We start from the raw sequence: 23,293 nt of genomic DNA on the forward strand, positions 1-23,293 counted from the left end.
GATTTCACGGTATCACAGTCCTGTATTGGCTCATGAAGAGCTGATAGAAGGCTATGCGAGCATTGACCATAGCTCAGATCAGTGCAATGCTCATCTACATTTAAAAAAAGACTCAAGACTTGGTTATTCAACCAAGCTTTCCCATAACAGCAACCTGCGGAACATCCCTGCCAATGATCCTTTCGGTGGTAATCCACCTGAGAGCTATTTAGATCATCTATAGAACTCACGTAAACTTTGGCAGTCGAAGATCATAACCTAGTCTTATAATTAGCAACTGTTTATTTAACCTACATTAGGCACTGTATCTTTTACTTATGCCTACATTAGGCAATGTATCTTTTACCTGTTAACCCCATATATACTTATCCAAGTTATATCGACCTGTTCATTGTAAGACATTTACTTGTCAATGTTATTGTTCTGTTAAAATGTAAACCGAATTGATCAGTAATTCTGTTATTGGAAAGTCGGTATATAAAAATGCTGAATAAATAAAATAAATAGCTCTTTGAATCACTTCTCCACAAGAGTGGCAAGAATACATCTGTATGTGACACAGACCATTAATATTTTACTTGCATACCAGATTTATTTTGCAATAAATAAGTTGCATTAATCAATAGGAAATAGCCACTACTTGTTGCTATCATTAGTAGTATGGGATCTGTTTAATGTTTGGGTACTTGCAGGGTACTTGTGACTTGGATTGGCTACTGTTGAAAACAGGATATTGGGCTTTATGGACCCTTGGTCTGACCCAGTATGGCATATCTTATGTTCTTAGGTCCTTATGTAATATTGGCAATGCTTGTATGAACTTTGCCAATACCATGTGATAATGTAAATTTAACGCCAAATTCTGTGTTTAATGAACATTATCCCAACTTAATAAATAGAACCCTAAAAACTATCCTCTATACAGATAGACAAAAAAAAAGCAAAATATGCACTCTCTAGAAGAAAGGCGGTGAAGGGATTGTATGATAAAAACATTAAGATATATACTATGAAGTTGATTTTCAAAAAGCTACTGAGTGGCAATGCTAAGTAGTTAATTTTAACCAGTTAACTTTGTTTGGATATTCAGTCAGAACTAATTGGCTACAGTTGTGGCAGAAAATCTGGTTAAATCTAACTGCTCAAAGCATGTGTGTTTTGGTTTTGGCCAGCCATTTCTGTGGCTGCACTGAGATGGACAAATGTATCCAGTTATTTATTTATTTAATTAAAAGTTTTATAACCCATATTACTCCAAGGTTCAACAAGGGGTACAGCAAGAACAATCATACAATTTACAATAAAATTCAAACAAGACTGATTATTGTACTAACTGGCTAAAACTGAAAAATTGGCACCAGAAACACCCTGACCTACATCTCCTTTTTGTCTAACTAAATCTGTGTGCCCAGTGCTTTTATGCAGATGGTGTTTAGTCAGATAGAGGTCTGTAGGGGGAAGGGAGTAGAATTTTTTACCAGCTAGATTTATGCAGTTAAAAGTTAATTTTAAACACAAATCTGTTGAAAATCAATTACTTTGCTTTGAAATGAAACCAGGAGATTCCCTTCGTTTCATATGATGATCTCTTGTCCTTTTAAAGCTGAAGGGATGGAGAATCAAAAGGAACAAGAGAAAATACCTTTTTACTACTGGATACTTGAAAAGACTTTCATTGGAGATGGTTCGAGTCAAAACTGATAGAATTCAAGAACACTTGAGGCAGATAATAAAGCAACTTTGCACGGTCGAGGAGGGAGACGACAAGAGAAATATAATACATGTGGGAGCACTGCAGAAATACAAATTGGCAGAATGGTCCACATTTGCTGATAACATCCATACTGTTATCATGTAAAGAAGTGAGTGTCCATGGTTCTATGTCACATATTATTTAATTGACCTAAATATCTCTTTTGAATAATTAGGAAAAATGCTACAGGCCAAATATTTGGGGAATTTTGCACATTAGAAGACTTAGAAGTTATAGAAACACCAGTGGTATAACTTGAGAATGGTGAACCCTGAATGAAAACACTTTTATTACCTGTTCCCTTCTACAGTGCTGCACAGTACCTTCCCATCAAGACAACAACACATAGCTCTCTCCTACATCACAGCAAGTCCTGTAGCACAACATAACTCTTCAGGAGTATCAGTGCAATACACCTCATCTCTCCCACATCAACAGGACAATGCAATTCAAAAATTCTTCCAGTTCTCCCTCCTCTCCAAACATCTTGTTCTAACTCTCACCCAATCTATCCCCTCCTCATCCCTTTGTCTCCTCTTTAGTGTCACTTATATACTTCCATCTCCCTTACTTCTTCTATCACAGCATTTCAACTCCTTCGCTCCATCTGTTTTGTGAATGAAATTGAGTATAAGGTTAGAAGAGAAAGGGGGAAGGTGTTACAACACATTTTATTTGCAAGTATAAAAAAAGCTACAAAGTATCAGCAACAGTTATTGTCTTTTAATTACAGTAGTGAAACTAGTGCAAATAAAACAACTGGACATCTTTTGAGACTTTTTGGCAAAGCTAAACCTTTATACTTTTTTTTTTTTTGTAATTTAATGTTTATTAATCAGCACAAGAGAATCATAACCCTGGACAGCAAACAGATCCATGACAACAAACATTACTATAATACATTGTAAATGAAATGCTACTTTAGGTCATTTATTTTGTCTTTCCTGTAGTAAGTTTGTGATAATTGCAAAAATGACTGAGGTAATCATTTCTCTGCACACAAAAGCAATATAAAAATACAAAAGGTGAAAATATAAGCCCGGATTTTCAAAAGCCTGGCGCGTAAAAACAAGACCTTGTGCATGCCACGTGCATTTTAAAATAGGCTCGGCCACGCACATAAACCCTGGTACGTGCACAAGTGCTGGGCCTCTCCCTGTCCTGGGGAAGCGCATGCTGGCAGCTGGCCAGTGCATGCAGATTACTTCTGCTCCAAAGGAGCAGTAAATAATGAAACAAAAAAAATGTAAGTAGATAGGAAGGGGTTAGGGGTTGGGGAGGAGAGGGGAAGAGGGAGGAAGGTTAGGTGTGAGGGGGAGGTAGGGAAGTTCCCTTACAGTCCGCTCCTTAATTGGAGCGGCCTGGGAGGGAATTGGGGGAGGCCCGATTGCGTTGCCGCTCATATTTACCAAAAATTCACCCCCCCCCTCCCGTGTGCGCCACGCACACATGCATGCAAGGATTTTAAAATCCAGCACGCATGCATGTGCAGCCATGGGATTTTATAACATGCGCGCACATATTATAAAATTGGCACGCCCATGTGCGTGCGCTGGGAACCGCACGTTCCTTTTAAAATCAACCCCATATTGTATACAAAATGTGCTCATTTTAGTCTCACAATTTATTTGCATTTCAGATAAAAATACCTATATATACAAATATATACTACAAAAAAAAGAGATATCAATAATATATAAATAGGCAGTCATCACTTTTTCTGCGAGCTGTCTTGTATAAATGAGGCATTCCACACAATGATTAAAGATTCTTCTTAACTTTTCCTTCTATGCTGCTGCTTACCTTTACTCAGTTGCACTGGCATGCTTTCCGATTTCATCATTCGTTGTTGCTGCTGTGACTGCGCTTGTTGTGATCGCTGATAAGGATCTTGGAAGGGCTCCAAAGCAGTCCTCTTGATGGACATAAGAGCAGGGGTGAAGTTTAAGTTGCTGCTGCCACTGGTGGGGACTGGGCCCATACCACCACCCGTAGCAACAGCTGGGGCAATAAGCTTTCGACCAAAATTCAGCAAGCTACTGGAGACTTTGTTAATTTGCAGTGGAGTAACTTTAGCACTGGCACTAAAAGATAAAAATAACAAGTTGGGAAAATCATGCTGGCACTTTACACAAAGGCACATTTATTTCCAAGTCCTCCAATCCCTTCTACCATTCCTCACCTCAACCCTGATTAGTGATCTCTTCCCCCAATTTTCTACCAGCGATTGTTTCCCCCATCACCCACCTCCAGGGCCTCCCTCCAATCACTCCCCCAGACCAGCAATATCTTCTTCCACCTCCCATCCCTTCTGCCCCTTCACTGCACCTCAATGGCTCTGACAGCTCAAAAAGAATCATACATTTGCAATCTGTCTCCTACCCCAGCCCCCGTGCTGTCCCAGCCTCCCGCCTGGCCTGCCCCTACTCTTCTGGCACGTACATCAGAGCACGCTCTCCGTTGACTGATTTAAATGAAATTTGGTAGGACAGCTCAAATCACACTAACAGGACAATTTTAAAAGCATTGCTTGTACAAAAATGCCCACATACATGTGTATGTGGGCCATGCGTGAGCAACACAGATTTTAAAATCCACAAACTACGCGCATATGTACTCATGCGTGCATGAGGAATAAGGGAGCGGAAAAGGGGCAGGGCATGGGCATTCTGGGGTGGGGCCAAGACTTAAGCACGCAACTCTGAATTTTAAAACTGAAAACTGCAGAACGTGTTACTTTACTGCTGTTCCTGATAAGACACAAGACTGTAGATTTTGGGGCAGATTTTATAAAACTACGTGCTTGCGTACTTTTGTTCGCACACCAGGTGCAAACAAAAGTACGCTGGATTTCAATAGATACGCTCATAGCCGCGTGTATCTGTTAAAATCCGGGGTCGGCGCGCGCAAGACTGCCCAGAATCAGCAGCCTGCCTCTGTTCCCTCCAAGGCCGCTCCGAAATTGGAGCGGCCTCGGAGGAAACTTTCCTTCCACCCCGCCCGCACCTTCCCCTACCTAACCCACCCCCCCAGCCCTATCTAAACCCCCCCTAACTTGTGCGCGCTGGGCCGGCCGCCGGCGCGCCATGGTCCAGTCCAGGGGCTGGTCCAGAGGCCACGCCCATGGAACGCCCCCAATGATGCACCGGCCGCGACACCCCCGTCCCAGGGCTTTGTGTGCACCAGCAGCCTATGCAAGATAGGCTCGGCACGTGCGGGGGGGGGGGGGGGGTTTGAAAATCTACCCCTTTGAGTTTTAGTGCTTATAGAACAGGGTGAGAGGTCTGGGTCAACTGGGCGGCGTGCAGAATGAAGAACCAGAGAGGTCTGAAAGACCTATATATTAACTGGACAAAGTGGAGGGCTAATTGGAGAACTGGGAATGTGCCTCGCGAATATGTTTTAAAATTAACAACATACATACATAAAAACCAACAAGGTCCTATGGAAGACACACTTGCGCTAGCTGTGCTCGAGTAATCTCTTAAAATTAGAAGCATACCTACGCGCATTTGGTGCATTTTAAAACATATAAATGAAAGTGCACGCACAATTGAAAGTTCCAGTGTATCCTCACTTGCTTGTCGATACACGGGTGTATGGGCTCAAGCGCGGTCATTTTAAAATTACCATCTAAGAGTCTTTTCTACCAAATTTAATTTAAATCCATCAATAAAGAGTGATGCTCTCATTCAAAAAAAAAAATTGAAGACATGGCTTTATGAACAGGCATTTGCTCAGCCCTAAATAGTCTTTTATACTATTATTTTATTTTGACCTTTTTATAGTATTATGTTACTTAATTTTATCCTGTTATTTTTATCTGATTTTACGTTTATAGTGATTTCAATGTGTGATGTATCTGAGTTATATAATGAGTTGCTTTTCTTTTTAGATTAATTGTTTTTTAAGAATTTTATTTTGCCTAACTTTTTACTTAAGATTTGTTGAACTGTTTTTATTGTATTTCTACCTATGACCTCGTTTTGTCCTGTAAACCGACATGAAGTTAACACAAATGTCGGTATATAAAAGTGAACAAATAAATAAATAAAATGCTGATACCTACTGTATCTGAATCTAACTCGCCTTGAGCTCGAGTTTGGAAATGCATGTAATTAAATCTATATCCATCTCTAAAAATCATATGTACAAATGGAAGGAGAGATAACCTGACAATGCAAAACTAACAGGCACATATTTCTGTTAAAATGTACTTAAAAAGGAATTGCAATTAAGTTTCTCTGCATAGTTCAGATTGTTGATGGTTTCCTATTTCAGAAGAACATATAAAGGGAAAAACTAAACTATTTTAGATCTGGTTTTCTAAAGAAGTGGCTGAAAAGGTAAGCATTCATACACTATAAGAGATCGCAAAAAGAGGAAGGTGAGCAAAATATCTGGAAAAGATAAGAGAAGCTTGGAAACTGGTCAGGAAAGCGAAACTGCAAAGGGAAGAAAAAATTGTTAATACTGTAAAACCAAGGGACAAGACATTTCTTTTTAAGATAATGTTAGTAGCAGAAAAATACAAAAAGTGGGCTTGTAAGATTCAAAGATGAAGGGGAGGGGATAAATATGTAAAGGCTGACAAGGAGAAAGAGGAATGACTAAACAAAGGGCGGATTTTAAGAGCCCTGCTCGCGTAAATCCGCCCGGATTTTCGGCGAGCAGGGCCCTGCGCGCCGGTGTGCCTATTTTACATAGGCCTACCGGCACGCGCAGAGCCCCGGGACTCGCGTAAGTCCCGGGGTTTTCCGAGGGGGGTGTGTCGGGGGCGTGTTGGGGGGCGGGCCCGATCCGCGCAGCGTTTTCGGGGCGGGATGTAACGTTTCGGGGGCGGGTCCGAGGGCGTGGTTATGGCCCAGGGCGGTCCGAGGGCGTGGCCGCGCCCTCCGGACCCGCCCCCAGGTCGCGTCCCGGCGCGCTAGCGGCCCGCTGGCGTGCAGGGATTTACGTCTCCCTCCGGGAGGCGTAAATCCCCTGACAAAGGTAAGGGGGGGTTTAGACAGGGCCGGGGGGGTGGGTTAGGGAGGGGAAGGTGAGTGCAGGGCAAAAGAAAGTTCCCTCCGAGGCCGCTCCGATTTCGGAGCGGCCTCGGAGGGAACGGAGGTAGGCTGTGCGGCTCGGCGCGCGCCGGCTATACGGAATCGGTAGCCTTGCGCGCGCCGATCCAGGATTTTAGCGGCTACGCGCGTATCTACTAAAATCCAGTGTACTTTTGTTTGCGCCTGATGCACCAACAAAAGTACGCCAAATCGCGCTTTTTGAAAATCTACCCCAAATATTTCTGTTCAGAGTTCAATGAGGAAGGGCTTGGAGTAGCACCACAAAATACTGCCACAAATTAGAATGGAAATGAGATAGATATCAAACATTTTTCAGAAGATTGTGTTTGTAAGGAGCTAGCAAAACTAAAAGGAGACAATACAATGGCCAGATGGGATATGTATCCAAGGATATAAAGGAAGTTTAGGAAGTTCTGACAGTCCCACTTTATGACCTGTTCAATGCTTTTTTTTTTTGTTTGTTTTCTTTTAGAGTCAGGAGTGGTTCCAAATGATTAGAGACAGACAGATGTGGTTCCTCTTCATAAAATTGAAAATAAGGACGAGTCTAGAAACTACAAGCTAGTTATCGAACAGCTGATTGACGTTTGCTTGCTCCATTCCCTCATTATTTTAACATATACAAAGTAACATAGTAATGATGGCAGAAAAGGACCAAAATGATCCATCCAGCTCCCAGCAAGCTTATGGTAGTATCTGCTGCGCCGTGCAGGTTACCCCATGTTTCTCTTTTACTGGGTGATGAGCCTTCTTGAAAATTCAGACAGTGCTGCTTGACGTGCTTTGCTTATGGTCTTGGCTGTAGAAGGAGTCCTATGCTTTTTCCCTTATGTCTATGTATTAGTACCCCAGATCGTAAAAGTCAGGGCCCATGTTGGTTGTTGTCTGAATCCAATATCTCTTTTCACCTCCCCCCTCCCCCAGCTGTCACAACAGAGAGTGACGTTGCAGTTGCGTCAAAGGAATCAAGTCTTATTTATTAAGGGTAGTAATCCCATGCCTTATGTTAAGGGTAGTAATTACTGCTCTGTGAAGGTTATGCCCATGCTTATCAGTTCCCCAGACCATAAAAGTCAGGGCCCTCGTTTGTTGTCTGAATTCAATTCCCTTTTCCCCCCTGTTGTTGAAGCAGAGAGCAATGTTGCAGTTGCATCAAAGCATCAACCTCTATCATATCTCCTCTTAACCATCTCTTCGCTAAAATGAAGAGACTTAACCTCTTTAGCCTTTCCTCATAGGTGAATCGTTCCATCCCCTTTAATATTTTGGTTGCTCTTCTCTATATCTTTTATAATTCTGCTACATCTTTTTTGAGATGTGGTGACCAAAACTGCACACAATATTCAAGATGAGGTTGCACCATGGAGCAATACAGAGGCATTATGATATTTTCTGTTTTATTCTCCATTTCTTTCCTAATAATGATGGCAGTCTATAAAGTGGTGAGCAACGTGGAATGAGTGGAGGTAGATCGGTTGTTTACTCTTTCAAAGAGTACAAAGACTAGGGGACACACAATGAATTTACTAGGTGATATATTTAAAACTAATAACAGAATTTTTTTTTTTACTCAACGCATAATTAAGCCCTGGAATTCGTTGCCCCTACCTACCCTTCCTCTCTTTCCCCTCTCCTCCCCGAACCATAAACTAATCCTAACTAATCCCTTTTTCAATACTTACTGCTGCTCCGGAGCAGAAGTATCTTCCGCGGGCCAGCCAGCTGCCGGCGCATGCTTCCCTGGGACAGCGTTTAATGGCACTATCTTGGCCCATTCTCCCTGCCCTGCCACTTGGCCCACCCCTTTAAGACAGGCTGGCACTTTGGTGCATATCGGAGGATATGCACGTGGCTGGGCTTGTTCTAAAATGCGTTCAGTGCGCTCAAGGCCCAGCCACAAGTGTAACCCCCAAAATGCACTTATGCGGCCCTTTTAAAATTTGGAAGTTAGTGAATCAGGTACTAAATCAGGTACATAGAGGGTTTTGAAAATAGATCCCCTATCCTTTATTTTTTTTAACTTTTTATTTATACAATATTTAAACATAAAAAGCATCATAAATCTTTGTATAAAGCGAAAAGGGCATAATAATAAGTAACAACAAAAAAAACCTATCCTGATTAGCAATAATACACTTGTCTTGAAGAAAATAAGACATACAAGTAAAACAAATGTTTCAATACTGTCAACTCCCCATAGATAAGAAATAAATAGAAAAGGGGATGTAATTCCAGGAAATAAAAAGAAACATAAAAAATACAGAAAGGCTAATAGCAAGTAAGGGCCCCCATCTTTAATGAGCAGACTCAGATATATTAGAATCAGATGGGACAGGAGAAGAAGTGATCATTTTTCTGTCTTTAAGAAAGGATTGTAGCTGTTCAGTAGCGAAAAAAAAAAAAGAATCAGATCGTAACATAACAAAGCATTTGCATGGAAAAAATAAAACAAAAGAAGCATCTAAATCAAGAGTATCCTTCCTGAGAGCTAAAAAACCCTCCTTCCTTTGCTAGGTAGACCTAGAAATATCAAGAAAAATGTGCAGATTTTGCCCATAAAAAGGAGAATTACGATTCCAAAAATACAGTGACATTACTTTAGAAAGGTACGAGTCGAATATAAAAGACAAAAGCAAAGTAGCTCTGTCAATTATTTCCTGACCAGATGATTCAAGAAATTCTGTAAGATTCAAAGGGGGAAATTAATTCTCAGCTAAAGGATTCACAGAAGGAGAAGACGGGAGAAAAGTTAGCTTATTTATAGGAGGAGATTCTTCAGGTGGAATACCTAGAACTTGATGAAAATAGTTCTTTAAGGTAACAGACAGACGTTCACCCCAAACCTTAAGCGAAATTAAAAAATCTAAGATTAAGCCGACGAGAAAAATTCTCCATCAATTCCAACCTATGAGTTAAAGCGCCAATATTCCGTATGGAATAGGATTGGACTGTATGAATCTTCCCAATATCTTGCCGGACAGCTTCAAGTTGCTTGGAGTGCTCTTGAATAGAGTTATAATGCTGCGCAACCCTGGGATCCAATTTGGAAATTACCACGTCCACTTTGGAAACAGAGGTTGATGAAATCTTGGAAAAGTTCTCCAAAAGTTCCTAGAGAGATTCCAAAGTTATGACTGTCGGCTTAGCTGGCATCTGGAAAGAGATCTGTAGCTGTGGAACCACCAAAGAAACTGAAGCCGCTGAAGGAGAAACCTGTGCTCTTCCCAAACCAATGTTGTCAGAGGGCAAACAGGAAAAGACGGAGCCAGTACCTGCAGTATCGCCAGAGACAAGCAGAGATGAAGCAGTAGATAAAGAAAGCAGTACCTTCAGCTCCCTCCTACACAAACACTGGCAGAGAATCACTTGCTGGCACTCTGACAGCATTATCAGTGAGTGTACATCTGTCTACAAGCAGTAGAGATTGTTCCTAGGGGCTGAGGGAAACCTCGTCCTCTGGAAGCACAGACGTTTCCTCGTCGAATGTTGCATCGGGGAGCACACCACCGGGAGATTGCAGGGGGTCCGTGATAGACGCAAAGGTAATAATAGACTGCTGGTCAGGAGGTAAGGAGGGTTCGGTGGGAAAAACCTTAGCTTTCCCCTTCCTCTTCAGAGCCATGAAGAAAAGCCGAGCAGGAAACTAAAACAAGCAAAGAGGAGCACAGCAGTAGAGCTTCTAGTGACTTGTGGCCATCTTGTTCCCCAGTGACCACCTCGTTTAATTCCTGATGATCTCCTATCCTTAAGAATTTTTGCTCCTTGTTCAAGAAATGGAAAAAAGGGGGTCTAAGACCACTATTCTAGAGTCTACTTTTTTTTTTTTAAACAAATCTCTCAGTTATTTTAATGTTCCTGTCATATCTTTTGCTTCTTGCTTTTGAGTCTGTTTATATACTGTTGGCAGGAATGTTGCTAGACTTGGTAGAGTAGGCCCTTTGATTTTTTGAAATTATTCATAATCTCTGCATGATGATTTGGCATTGATCGTCCCACACTTCACTTTTGCTTCTGTTGGTAAAATGTGAATAAACCTGCTAATGGGAGCTAAAGAACAAATATGGGCACATAAATAGCAGTATGCTTTTTGTAATCCTGAATCCACTTTTCATGTCCTTTTAAAAGAAAAGGGAGAATTATTTAAGTGAGAAATGCACTTTCACTGTAAAGTTTATTATAGATTTCCATGACAAATTTGTCTTCTTAGGTATAGCATTAATAACAGCAAGAAAGGCTGAGCTAATTGTAATATTCTAAAAGTCATGACTAGCTTGAAAAATGTCAGCTGTCTCAGATGTTCAGCCAGACTATATGTCACAGAATATGGGCATGTAAATATAATATAGCACACAGTTGACTGGAAATAATAAGACAAATTTTACAAACTAGTAATGATCTTCATGACATTATTTACACCTACTTATCACTAGTAATATTTAAATCACTCATGGCTTTATTTCCATCAATCACTTTTGATCATTTACACGATAATTTTCAAGGGACTTTGAGGGTAAAATATCATTACATTCATTAATTGCCTTACATTAATTTGCAAAGCAATTTACAATAATGAACAGGTTAATAAAATGCTTTACCTACAGAAATAACCATTTAGAAAACTGTTAGACCAATACATGTAAAAAATACAAGCATACATATTGTGAGAGTAATTTTCAACAGTGTGTTTAAGTCAGCATATACATGTATAAATATGTGCACACAAACTTATGCCTATATTTTATAAACTGTATGGAAGAAGCTGCATAATTTGTAAAATAATATGTATCTATGCCCCATAAGTATGCCCATATATGTCAGTATGCACACATTTTTTAATGCATGGAACCCCATACTTCCTATATCTATTTTATAAAAGAACACACACGTTTTCATGCATAAAATAATTCTAATATGTATGCACAATTACTGCAGTTTATATGCAAAGGTAGGTACTTTATAAAATATGCATGCACTCCGCTTATGCAAAATAATTACTTGTGAATGTACTTTTTAAAAAATGTTTTTATTAGAAGGGTTTCTTCAGATACAACATATAGAGTATGTACATTTGGAACATATATAACACAACCATGAATCATAAATCCCAGCCCACCCCCCTTAGTCCCCTGAACTGACTCAATAATATTTCACTGAAAGCTGTTCAAGTATCACTCATAAATAACTCAAAAACTAATTTGAAAATATGAGCTGTTACAAAGCATTGAAATGATAGATTTCCACACCTATTGAAATACTTTAGATGTAAACTTACCCATCTGATCAACTCTATCGATGCATCAGTGAACTTTGTTGAGTAGTTCTGCCAGTAAAGATTTCAGGAAGAGCTGTTTGTTTTAGCTGAGCTCCTGCCATTGACTTTGTTTCCAATAAGTACAAGTCCAGCATGCTAGTCTCCAAAAAGTAAAATCTAGGCCTGTATTGTCCAGGCATTTTTACAAGAATAAGCTTTAATGGCACCAGATATCCCTTAACAAGAAGAATTTTAAAGTTGCTTTTGAATGAGTATTTTGAGTCTTGTCCATAATTTCTGGACTCAGGGCCAGGCACGCAAGAACACTTAGACTCAGTAAATGGTATAAAATACATTTTATTTGGCTTTTTTTAAAAGTATTCCTGGGAGATGCGTATGCTAGGTGCCCTTTATCTTTTCAAAATAACTAGCATCTCCCCGAAATTAGGCCTTGCCCTTACTTTTATAATCAAACATACAGCACTGCCGAAGTTTCCAGAATGGCGTGACTGCTCAAAGACTCATTTACAAAGATACATTATGCTGTTGTCATGACAATCTATCATGTATAGGAAATGCTTGTGAGGATCACTCCCCCCAACTGAGAATTCTTCACCAGCTAAACCTGTCCATCCTCCCACCATAAAAGTTCCTTTATCAACATGGCTTTGATGCCCTTTGTTTCTTCTGATCTTCTCTTGATCCGCTGTGTTGTGTAAACAGATAGCAAGTCTGGGTTCTGAATAGGAAATAGGCCTGAATTCCGTTTGCTGGCGCCAGGACTTTAATTAAAACTGTAACTTTAAAAGAATCTTTTCACCTGGCTCCTGTCGTTGAGATAGGCATTTGTAAGACAAAAGCTTGCATCTTGGCTTCATGCGAACCAAGCTTCCCTGTATTGTGGTGCAAATATTGTCATTGATGCCCACCTAGCCTTTAATTATAGGCTTTGCAGAGCCACAAGTTTCCCAACTCTTCTACATTCTTTGACTCTTGAGATGGTCAGAAAATTCACTATAGTTCAGCAGTGTCAGTGTGAATCAGCCCTCTGAGGATTCTGGGAATGGCTGAATGAACCAAAATTATGAACCAGAGTTATGAATTATATCAGTCTACATGACTGATAATGCAAAATGACGCAGACCAAGGAAATAAATCTGTAATAATAGGTGTAAAAAACTAAAGTAGTTGCAGTCAAAAAACTTGCACATCCACACAGTCCCAAAAAGAGTATGAACATTTAACACACTTGTCAGATTCAGCAATCTTTGCAGCAAATATTTTACTAGGCCAAAATACTATTGTGTTAATAATCCTGAAATGTAATTATCTAAATTGTATATTATTTACAGCTCTTCCCACAAGGCTACCGCAAACATACATGTCATTATCTGTTAACATGCACTGTAAGTCATGAGACCAAACATCCGCCAAGGTCTGTAACAAAATATTTAGAGTTATCATGTAGGTATTTGTACGTTCTAGTAATAGATACTCTATTTTTCCTATACAGATGAAAAAGACTTTAAAAAGAGCCATGTGTTTTCTCTCTACTGTCTGGTGACGTCAAAGTTGCAATATAACTAAGTAATTGTAAGAAAATGTGTAAGAAAATCACTACTCTGAAATTGTAAAATTTGACAACAGAAAAGTCAAATGAGTGTAATTCCCCTGTTTGTAAATTAATAAAAGGCTGTAAATTCACAATCTCAACCTGTTTTAATTTTTGAAATTTTTTATTTGAGTGGCCTGAGGGAAAGTTTGGCTTACCGACGAGAGGTAAGCAGAGAGATCATTCCCAATCTAACCCCAAAAGGTTTCTAAGAAAATGCCGCCCTTTTTTAACCATTCTAACCATCAAAGACTGGGAAACATAAGGTGGCAATGACGCATATTTTACATATAGCAAATAACCTAAGCTATATGTTTCAATAAATTCTTTTTCAAGGGTAACGAAAGGAATCTTATTGTTGTCTACTAACCATTCCTTAAGCAATCTAAAATATTGGCCATACTTTATAGCAAGCTGGAAAAACCTAGTCCTCCTTCCTCCTTGGGAACCATCAATCTTGTGAATGATAACCGGCCTCTACTATTTTTCCAGAAGAAATTTGTACAAAGTTTGATATCCTCTTTTAACACCACCAGTGGACCATATGCTGGTCTGGAGGTTGCGGCCACGCCCCAGGAATGCCTCCAGATGACGCACTGGCCGCATCACGCCCCCTGACACGACCCTGATGACGCTCTGGTCGCGACACGCCCCCCCCCCAGGAAAGCCCCGGGACTTACGCGCGTCCCGGGGCTTTGCTCGCGCCGGAAGCCTATGCAAGATAGGCTCGGTATGCGCAGAGGGGTTTGGGGTAGGTTTTCGGGGGTTACGCCCGTAACGTACGCATGTAACCCTCTGAAAATCTACCCCTAAGTTTCTCAATTTTTAATGGTGTGTAATAATTGGTATCTATAATCCAGTCACCTATATGGCGTAAATTACAAGCAAATTTATACAATCTCACATCCGCTAATCCTAACTCTCTTTGTGCTTTAAGGCACCTTAAGAACATAAGAACATAAGAAAATGCAATACTGGGTCAGACCAAGGGTCCATCAAGCCCAGCATCCTGTTTCCAACAGTGGCCAATCCAGGCCATAAGAACCTGGCAAGTACACCTTAATTTAGCCAGATCAATATGAGGTTTCAAACCTTTCCATAGAAACCTTTGTACCTGCTTGTCAATACCCAGCAATTCCCTTCTAGACCAATACACAGGAACCAGCTGAGGAAGTATCATCTTCTGATATACTGCCACCCACCCAGCTAGAGAAATTGGCATATCTATCCAATTTTTTAGCTGCTATCTCGTCTTCTACCAAGTAACCTCATGATTTAAGGATTGTATCTGGGCAAGAATTCAGGGAATCAAAATCCCCAAATAGAGTAAAGAATCTTCAGCTCTAGGTACCAGGAAATCAACACCTATCCAATTCTGTATTTCTGATTTAGTGAACATGACTTTGGATTTCCCAAAATTCAATTTTAAACCAGCAACCTTCCCCTAAGCATTACATTCCCCCATCAGTGCTGCCCAGGATGTTTCCAGGTCACCTATATGAACCAGGATGACATCTGCAAAGGCAATCAATTTAAATGGGGCTGCCTCATCAGGCCTTATGGAAATCCCCTTAATATGAACATTACGTCTAAAGGCATTTAATAGGGGCTCCAAAGTAATGAGAAAAAGTAATGGGGACAGGGGGCATCCCTGTCTTGTTCCCCAGTGGACCTCAATGGTGGCAGAAGGAGCTCCATTAATCAATACCAAAGCTAAAGGTTGATGCTAGAGAACCTCTAGCACCCCATGGAAATATCTGGCAAAGCCCATTTTGTCTAAAGTTGCAAACATGAAAGACCAGTTTACCCGATCAAATGCTTTCTCAGCATCAAAACTAATCAGCATCATTGGGAGTCCTTCCAATAGCAGGATTCCAGGGAGGCTAAGATCTTTAGCAGATTCATAGGAGAGCTCCTTCCCCTGTGTGGTAAAATGACAGCCAATCTGTTCACCATTATTTTAGTTAGTAATTTAAAATAGAAATTTAGAAGAGAGATTGGTCGCTACGATTCTGGGATAGTCGAGTCTTTATGAACCTTTGGGATGACTGTAATATATGCCATATTAGGGGAACAGGGTGAGTACTGATGATCTATCAGATCCTCAAATGCTGCACGCAAAGGTAATGACAGCTGCAAGGCTAGGATCTTGAAAAATTTGGCTGGATAGCCATCTGGTCCTGGTGCTTTGAGCAACTGGGCCTTCTTATTACCATCTAAATCTTCCTGGGCCAGGATGGGTTTATTAAGGACTTCTAACTGAGAATCTGTTACGTGAGGTAAATCAGACTGTTGCCAATATTCATCAATATGGGCCATATTAATCGGCTTAGCTGCATATAAAATTTGATAATAAGTATGAAATACAGCACTAATGTCATTAGTAGCATTAACTATAGTACCTAAGGAAAAGCACATGGTTGAGATATACCTCTCCCCCCGCCCCCCAAGTCTTTGTCATGTTCGCCAAAATTTTCGCTGACTTATTCCTTTAATGATAATATTTGGCCATATAATACCACAACGCCTTTTGCGCTCTCTGATGCAATAATGAGTTAAACTCATTTTGTATATTCTCTACCAGCTCTTTATTTTGCTTGGTTGGTTTCTTTTCAAACCCCTGTTTTGTCTTACATAATTTACCTTCCAAATACCAAATTTGTTGAAGCATTACTTTGCACTGAGCCACCAGAAAAGCCAATATTTCAACTCTCAAAACCACTTTACCCATTTCCCAAAACAAGAGTGGTTGACGTTTATGTTCTACATTATCCTTGGAATAGGCCTCCCATTTTGTAAATAAAAATGTCCATAACCCCTCATCTCCATAAAAGTATTTGGGGTACCTCCACAATCAGGAGTTATTCACTTGACTAACATTGTTTACGTCTAAAATCACCAGGACATGATCCATGATTTCTAAGGGTCCCAGTTCTGTTCTAAGCACCCAAGCAAATTCTGCATCTCTTTATCAACATATAATCTAGACATGATCCAGTACCATGGGCTCTTGAAATGTGGGTGTATTCCACATCCATCGGGTGGAGCATGTGCCAGATATCTATGACTTCCAAGGTGCTACAGACATAGGACGCCCCTCTTGTCTCTACATCCCCTATACCAGGAAATCCCGATATCCTATCTCAGGTGGGGTCTAACAAACAATTAAAGTCGCCCCCTATAAATAGGCAGCCTTTGGCTTGTTCGGCAATTAATTTCATTACTTTTACAAAGAAAGCATATTGGTAAATATTCAGAGTATATATGTTGCAATCATGATCAGCTGCCCGATTATCTTCCCAATGAGAATAAGATACCTCCCATGGTCATCCGCCACTACCTTTTCAGATTGAAATGAGGCCTGTTTACCAATTAATATTGCTACTTCCACAGTCTGAGATGAAGACTGCGCAGAGAACACTTGTCCCACCCACATATGATGTAGTTTTTGATGTTCCACTCGATCTAGTTTAGTTTCCTGCAATAATACAACTTGCACATTATATCTTTGTAAAGACTGCAAAATCTTATAATGCTTAAATACAGAGCCCACCCCCGAGACATTCCAAGACCAAAATCTCAAATTGAGGGCATCATCTTAAATTCCACTTCTTCCAAGGTAAAATCAAAGAGAAGAAATCTCATCCAAAAGCCCAGACCTCCCAGCCAGGATCCAAGCTTAAACAAAAAGACTTGTGAAAGTGACAGTAGACTCCACCAAATAACATTGCAGAGGTCAGGATCAGCAAACCCATATTATATATAGTACCTTCTATAAACCCTACCCCCACCCACCCCCACCCCAGAACCAAATCTTTCTCCATACACATGGAGAGTGAAGCCTGTGTCTCACATGAGACATTCCCTCCCTCCAGACATTATCAAGGGAAAGAAAGAAAAAAAAACACAAGGAACTGAAGAGCTAAGAAATTAGGTGCATTAAAGATAAATCCAAAACTGTCCCAAGGAAATATTAAGTCAGCAATGAAGTGGTACAAAAATGCACATATAATGTCAATGTACCCTCGGAGAACATAAAAAAAAAATTTAACTTGATACAAAGTGTGCTGGCCATATCATTGCAGCATAAGTGTACGAAACCAATGAAAAGGCTGGAAAGAGATAAAGAAATGGTCTTTGAGAATTTTTTTTAAAAACAGTGATGTGTTATTTTGTGGACAGAAAATAAATGTTTTTCCGGATGTCTCCAAACCTACCCAGGCTCGAAGGAGACATTTCCTGGCCTTGAAAAGTAAAGCCCTAGAGATAGAAGTGACTTTTTATTTAAAATTTCCTTGCAGATGTTTCATATCTTTTCAAGGTAAGAAATTTATATTTTCTGATCCTACACATCTTGAGACCTTTTTGGCAGATAAACGAGCCCATTAGCAGCAGTTAAGTAAGGCCCATGAATGATTTAACCAACCTCTCCTCAGTTTTATATTATTTTCCTAATTAAAGTTTCTTTAAATGTCCCCCCATATTATATGGACCTTGTGAGGCAAATATGTATATGTTGATTTTCCTTTGAATGATACAAGCTGTACACAAGTTTTTCTTGTACTATATTTTGTGTGTGTGTGTGTGTATGTGTGTGTGGGGGGGTGGTGTTTGTGTAGAAAAGCTCAATAAAGAGAAAGCAGTCAACTTCTTTATGATAAGCAGCTCCCGATCCACTAACAAGTGGAAGCAGTAAACAAGCCGCTGGATTATGGCCATATACAAAGCCAACATCTCGCTGCTGAAGGCTACAAAAAGCACAACAGCATAGTGTAGAGCCATAAATCCCTCACATAGTCTCATTCAGGGGACCGCTGTTCCACAGTGCTGAAAAACTGTAGTGCTGCCTCTACTGTGTCGTAGATATGAGGGTATTTTGGCATGTAATCTTTAGTTTGGCTAGGTATTGCAACATGAAGGGAATCTTGTGCTGTACCAAATTTGCATATGCTGGGGCAAAGGCCTTCTGTTGCGCTGCCTCCAGTGTAATCTTGGAAAATCAAGATTGGAGCGCCATGGTAATTTATCTTGTGAATTTTGCAGTAGGCCTGGAGGATATCCATTTTATAGGCTGAATTCAATAGATTGGCTATGACGGGTCGTGGCTTACACGCCTCCAGCAATCTCTGGCCCAGCCGATGTACTCATTCAATCTTGAGGGTGCCATATTTAGCTGAAAGATCTAAAACATGCGGCAACCAGCCCTCTAGAATCTCTACCAGATCCACTTCTCGAATGGTTTCTGGAAAACTAATAAATCATAAGATTTCCCTCTGGGATCTATTTTCTAAATCGTCAATTTTCTTAGCTTGTTTTTCCTCTTCCAATTGCCCTTCTGCTAGCTGTTTTTCCAAAATGTCGGCTCAATCTTCCGCCGCTGTTAAACCCGCTTCCACCTCTTGAAATCGAGTTGCTGAGGCTGCTAATAACTGATTATATCCTCAAATAATTTCATATTTGTTGAATTTTACATCCAACGCCGTGACTACCGCCTCAACTACCTCCATTATCTGGGTGTCTCAAGTCTTTGGAGATGAAGGAGCGCATCGCCATTTTGGATTCAGTCTGTTTGAGCTTCTCTAAACCATAGCATTGCAGTTTTGCAATCATCTGTTCAACCAGTAAAATACCCCGGGGAAACAAATAGGTATTGAGGCAATCCCCTGAGCTCCAAAACAAGCAAAGAAACAAGCAATTATCTTCTCTGGAGGGAGGGAACAAGGAGCTCAGCAAGAACATGTCTTACCCCTCCACCATTTCACGTGACCTCCATCTATACATTTTTAAATACATAAATAAACTGCTTCATCAACTGACTCAGACAATGTAATGGAGGAAAGGAGAGATGAAATAGTAGTGGAGAAAATAACAAGGGTTGACAGCCTAGAGATTCCTGAAAATATTGGTGGTGACTGAATGAGGCTGTGGGGGGAGGGTAGTTAAGTCTGAAAGTTATGAGCTGATGGTCTGAGAGAGGAAGAACCGAGGTAGAGACATCTGAGACACAGAAGTTGGAGGAAAGGACTAGGGCAAGGCAGTGGCCATGCTTGTGAGTAGTAACAATAGAGCAGAGTTGGAATTCAAATGAGGTTAAGGAAAGGAGTTTTATAGCATAAAGAATTCGAAGGGTCATCAATAAAAATAAGAGAAGGAGAAGATAGGACTAGGAAGCAGGAACACTAGGAATTAAAGTTGGTAAGAAATGAAGAAAGGGATTTATAAGAGAATCAATTAATGACAGCTACTTGGAGAGGTAGTGGAGTAAGTAAGTGGATGGAATGGGCCTCAAAGGAAAAAAAGAGTGGAATTAAGGTGAAAGAAGTGATTGAAACTTACAGGAAGGGAAGAGCAGCAGTCTAACACCATCACCACAGCATATTGTGTGGGGTGTATAGGAGAAAAGAAAACCTCCATAACAGAGAGCAGCAACTGAAGAAGAGCCTTCAATGGCAAGGCAAGCCTCAGTCAAAGCAAACAGAGGAAGAGTATGAAAGATAAAGAGGTCATGAATTTAGGCAAGATTCTTGGAAATAGAGTGGGCATTCCACATGGAGCATAAGAAAGGAAGAGAAAAGAGAGAGTCTGATATGCACTGATGGGGTGAAAGTTGCCTTGGAGAGCCAGGATAGGGACCTGATATCCCCAGTTGAGAGTAGGAGGAGGAGCAGGAGAATATGATTCTACAGATTCCTAATCCCCCCTGCTACTTGCCAGACTACTCCAAATGCACCCCATTGCCAAGCCGGGAGAAACCTAGGCTTACCTCACTCTAGCTTAGTGTCCTATGTTGCTTTGACTATCCCATGTCAGAGTAACACAAGATGCTGAGAAGTGGAAGAGCGATGGTGGGAGGAGGTAGGTAGAAAGTAAGCCTGAGCTCTCCTTCTAGCTCAGCAATGAAGTGCTTGGGAGGGGGGGGGGGGGTTCTGGTTGGTCAGATGGGGTGGTGGTCTGACAGGCTGGGGGATCTATAGACAGTTTTTTATGCTTGGGAAGTAGAGGGGAGGAGAACTGGGACCTGTTTGTTTCTTAAATGTGGGTAGTAGAAATGGGGATAGGGCTACAACTATTTTAATAGCTCGGGCTAGAGGGAAGGAAATCAGGCCATCATTGTTTTTTAAACTTAGGCAGGAGTTGGGATCTTTTGCTCCGGGCACATGGATAGCTGGTTAGATCTAAACTAGCTATTCCTGCACCAAGGTTTGTCCATCCAGGAAAGGAAGAAAATCACCCCTAGCTGCCACTCCCCAAACCTTTCCCTGGATTTTAGATGGCTAAATTTAGACTGCTCAGTGAGATACATTATCATAGGATTTTCATAGGAAGGGTAATTTTCAAAGCCATTTCTGCATATAAACAGTGGTTTACCAGTAGAAATCAGCTTTGAGAAAATGGCCTTCTCTGTGTACATGGAAAGCTATGTCTGTAGAGCCACTATACATGTACTTTTAGCCACAGTATGAAGAGGTGCTCCTGGGTCAAGGAAGGGGAGGGGTTTGTGTTTATGCATCCACTTGAATCTTCTAAAGTATGTTCCTAAGTGTTCTTGGAAAATCTACCTATACAACTTAGCAGCTGTAAATGGGTACAGGTAATTTTTTTTTGTGATCATTTTCAAAGTGAGAACATGCACATACTTTCATAATGAAAATTGGTGCAAAATCTGTAGACAAAACTTACCAACTTTATGGCAATGCAGGCAGTTATAAAATTAAGTTCTTACCTTAGCTGGAAAAATTCCTTTGAAATCTGACCCTTACATTTTGAAATAATGAAAAATTGACATTTTCTAAAGTCACTCTATGATATTCTTTTCTTTAAGAAAATATATTTCCACGATACATATCACATAATAAGGTATTTGGGCTCACCGAGTTTTATTCATCAGGTCTGCTCCACGTGCTTTGTAGTAATCTAAATTTTGCTGGAACTGATAATTCATTGGTCTTGGATTTTTCTGGAAAAAATCAAATTTAGAAAATTGTCAAAACATCTGATATCAAACTCCAGAAGAAATCTTTAAAATATTATAAAGAGGAGCCGTACAGAATACTACATGTTTAAACAGCAACATTTACTAAAAGAAAAATTCCTGCCACTCATATTTCAGCTACGTTATTACTAAAATTTAAAAAATGTTTGTCTAGTATGATAAAAGCATTCGTGTTAAAATGTGAAACAATTATTTTCTTTTTTTGAAATTTGCAATTTTATGTCAAGAATATAACAAAAACGTGTCATACTACACGATTGCCCAATTGTACATAACAAGTATAATACGTATACTTACAGCCTCAATATCATCCATTTACTGTTATCTCAACATTATCTTAATGTTTTTGAAAATATTTCTTAATAAAGGTTTTAAAATCAAAGCAAATCCTTGCAGTTTTTGTAGTTTTACCAGGCTCTGTGGTGAAACAATTATTTTCTAATCAAAACTTTACTAAGTATTTTACTTTCAGCCTGTTCACCCAATGATGCCTTTAGCCTGTTATAATTTTGGCAAATCAGTGAGTAATGCTTGTCTGTCCCACAGGACTTTATGAAATAATGATGAATTCAAACCTAACATAAGTTTTAATTATTTAGTTCAGTGATTCTCAGTGTGTCACCAAACACTGGCAAGTGTATCATGTGCTTCCTAGTCTCCTGCTTACCTAGCTGCTCTTTCCTCCCTCTCTCCTTTGCCTCAACAAGACGCATACATTTCTTCCATTAACACTACTGCCATTTCTGCCTGGGCTAATAGCACTTTCAAGTCTGGGCAGGAACGTCAGTAGTATTAGTGGAAGCTGGCAACATTACTGCTTGGCTTTTTCTTCTTCTCACCACTGCGGCCCGGAAGAGGAAGTGATGTGCAGTGGAGCATATGGGAAGAAGAAAAGGCCATACTGCATTCAAAAGAGGCACAGCATCAGCCCTGAGCAGCACGGGTTCAGAACAAAATGAGGCACAACCAGCGATCAGCAATAGGAGACACAGCAGCGTTAGCCCATGTGGTTGATGGGACTCTTCTTTCTTGGGCCATGAGGGCTGGAGGAGGAGGCTGCTGTAGCTGCCATTTGTGCTGCAGGGCTGGATGGGGAGGAGTGAGTGAGAGAGCCAGTGAGTGTGTATAAGTGAGATAGAGCATGAGTGTGACAGAGAAAGCACATGTATGAGAGTCTATGTGTAAGTGAGAGAGCATGTGTGAAAGACAGAGCATTGTGTGATAGACTGGTCAGGTAGGTGACTAGTGTGTGTGTATGAGAGAGAGAGACTGGTTGGGCAGGTGACTGGTGTGACAGAGAGAGAGACTTGTCAGGGAGGTGGCTGGTATGGGAGAGAAAGAAAGACTGGTCAGGGATGTGACTAGTGTGTGTGTGAGAGAGACTGGTTGGGGAGGCGATTGGTATGTGAGAGATCGAGAAAGACTGGTCATCTAGGTGATTTATATGAGAGAGACAGAGAGAAAGACTGGTCAGAGAGGTGACAGGTGTGTGAGAGAAAGAGACTGGTCAGGGGATGACTAGTGTATGTGTGCATGAGAGAGAAAGTGAGAGAGAGATACATGTCAAGGAGGTGAGTGGTGTGTGAGAGATAGAGACTGGTTGTAGGGTGTAACT

General features: G+C 40.5%; 1 protein-coding gene across 11 annotated transcripts in view; it reads right to left on the bottom strand.

Annotated features, from left to right (window-relative positions):
- The window catches only part of TBC1D5 (TBC1 domain family member 5), a 1,653,915-nt gene that overhangs the window by 176,196 nt on the left and 1,454,426 nt on the right, over positions 1–23,293 (bottom strand). For all 11 annotated transcript variants that reach the window (XM_029589267.1, XM_029589269.1, XM_029589266.1 and 8 more), the window contains 2 exons: positions 21,557–21,642; positions 3,557–3,837 (listed from right to left, as the gene is read on the bottom strand). In XM_029589267.1, the coding sequence (XP_029445127.1) occupies positions 3,557–3,837; positions 21,557–21,642 (367 nt within the window). The remainder of the gene's footprint in view (positions 1–3,556; positions 3,838–21,556; positions 21,643–23,293) is intronic.

The sequence above is a fragment of the Rhinatrema bivittatum genome, chromosome 2 (assembly GCF_901001135.1).
Source record: "Rhinatrema bivittatum chromosome 2, aRhiBiv1.1, whole genome shotgun sequence".
Taxonomy (NCBI): domain Eukaryota; kingdom Metazoa; phylum Chordata; class Amphibia; order Gymnophiona; family Rhinatrematidae; genus Rhinatrema; species Rhinatrema bivittatum.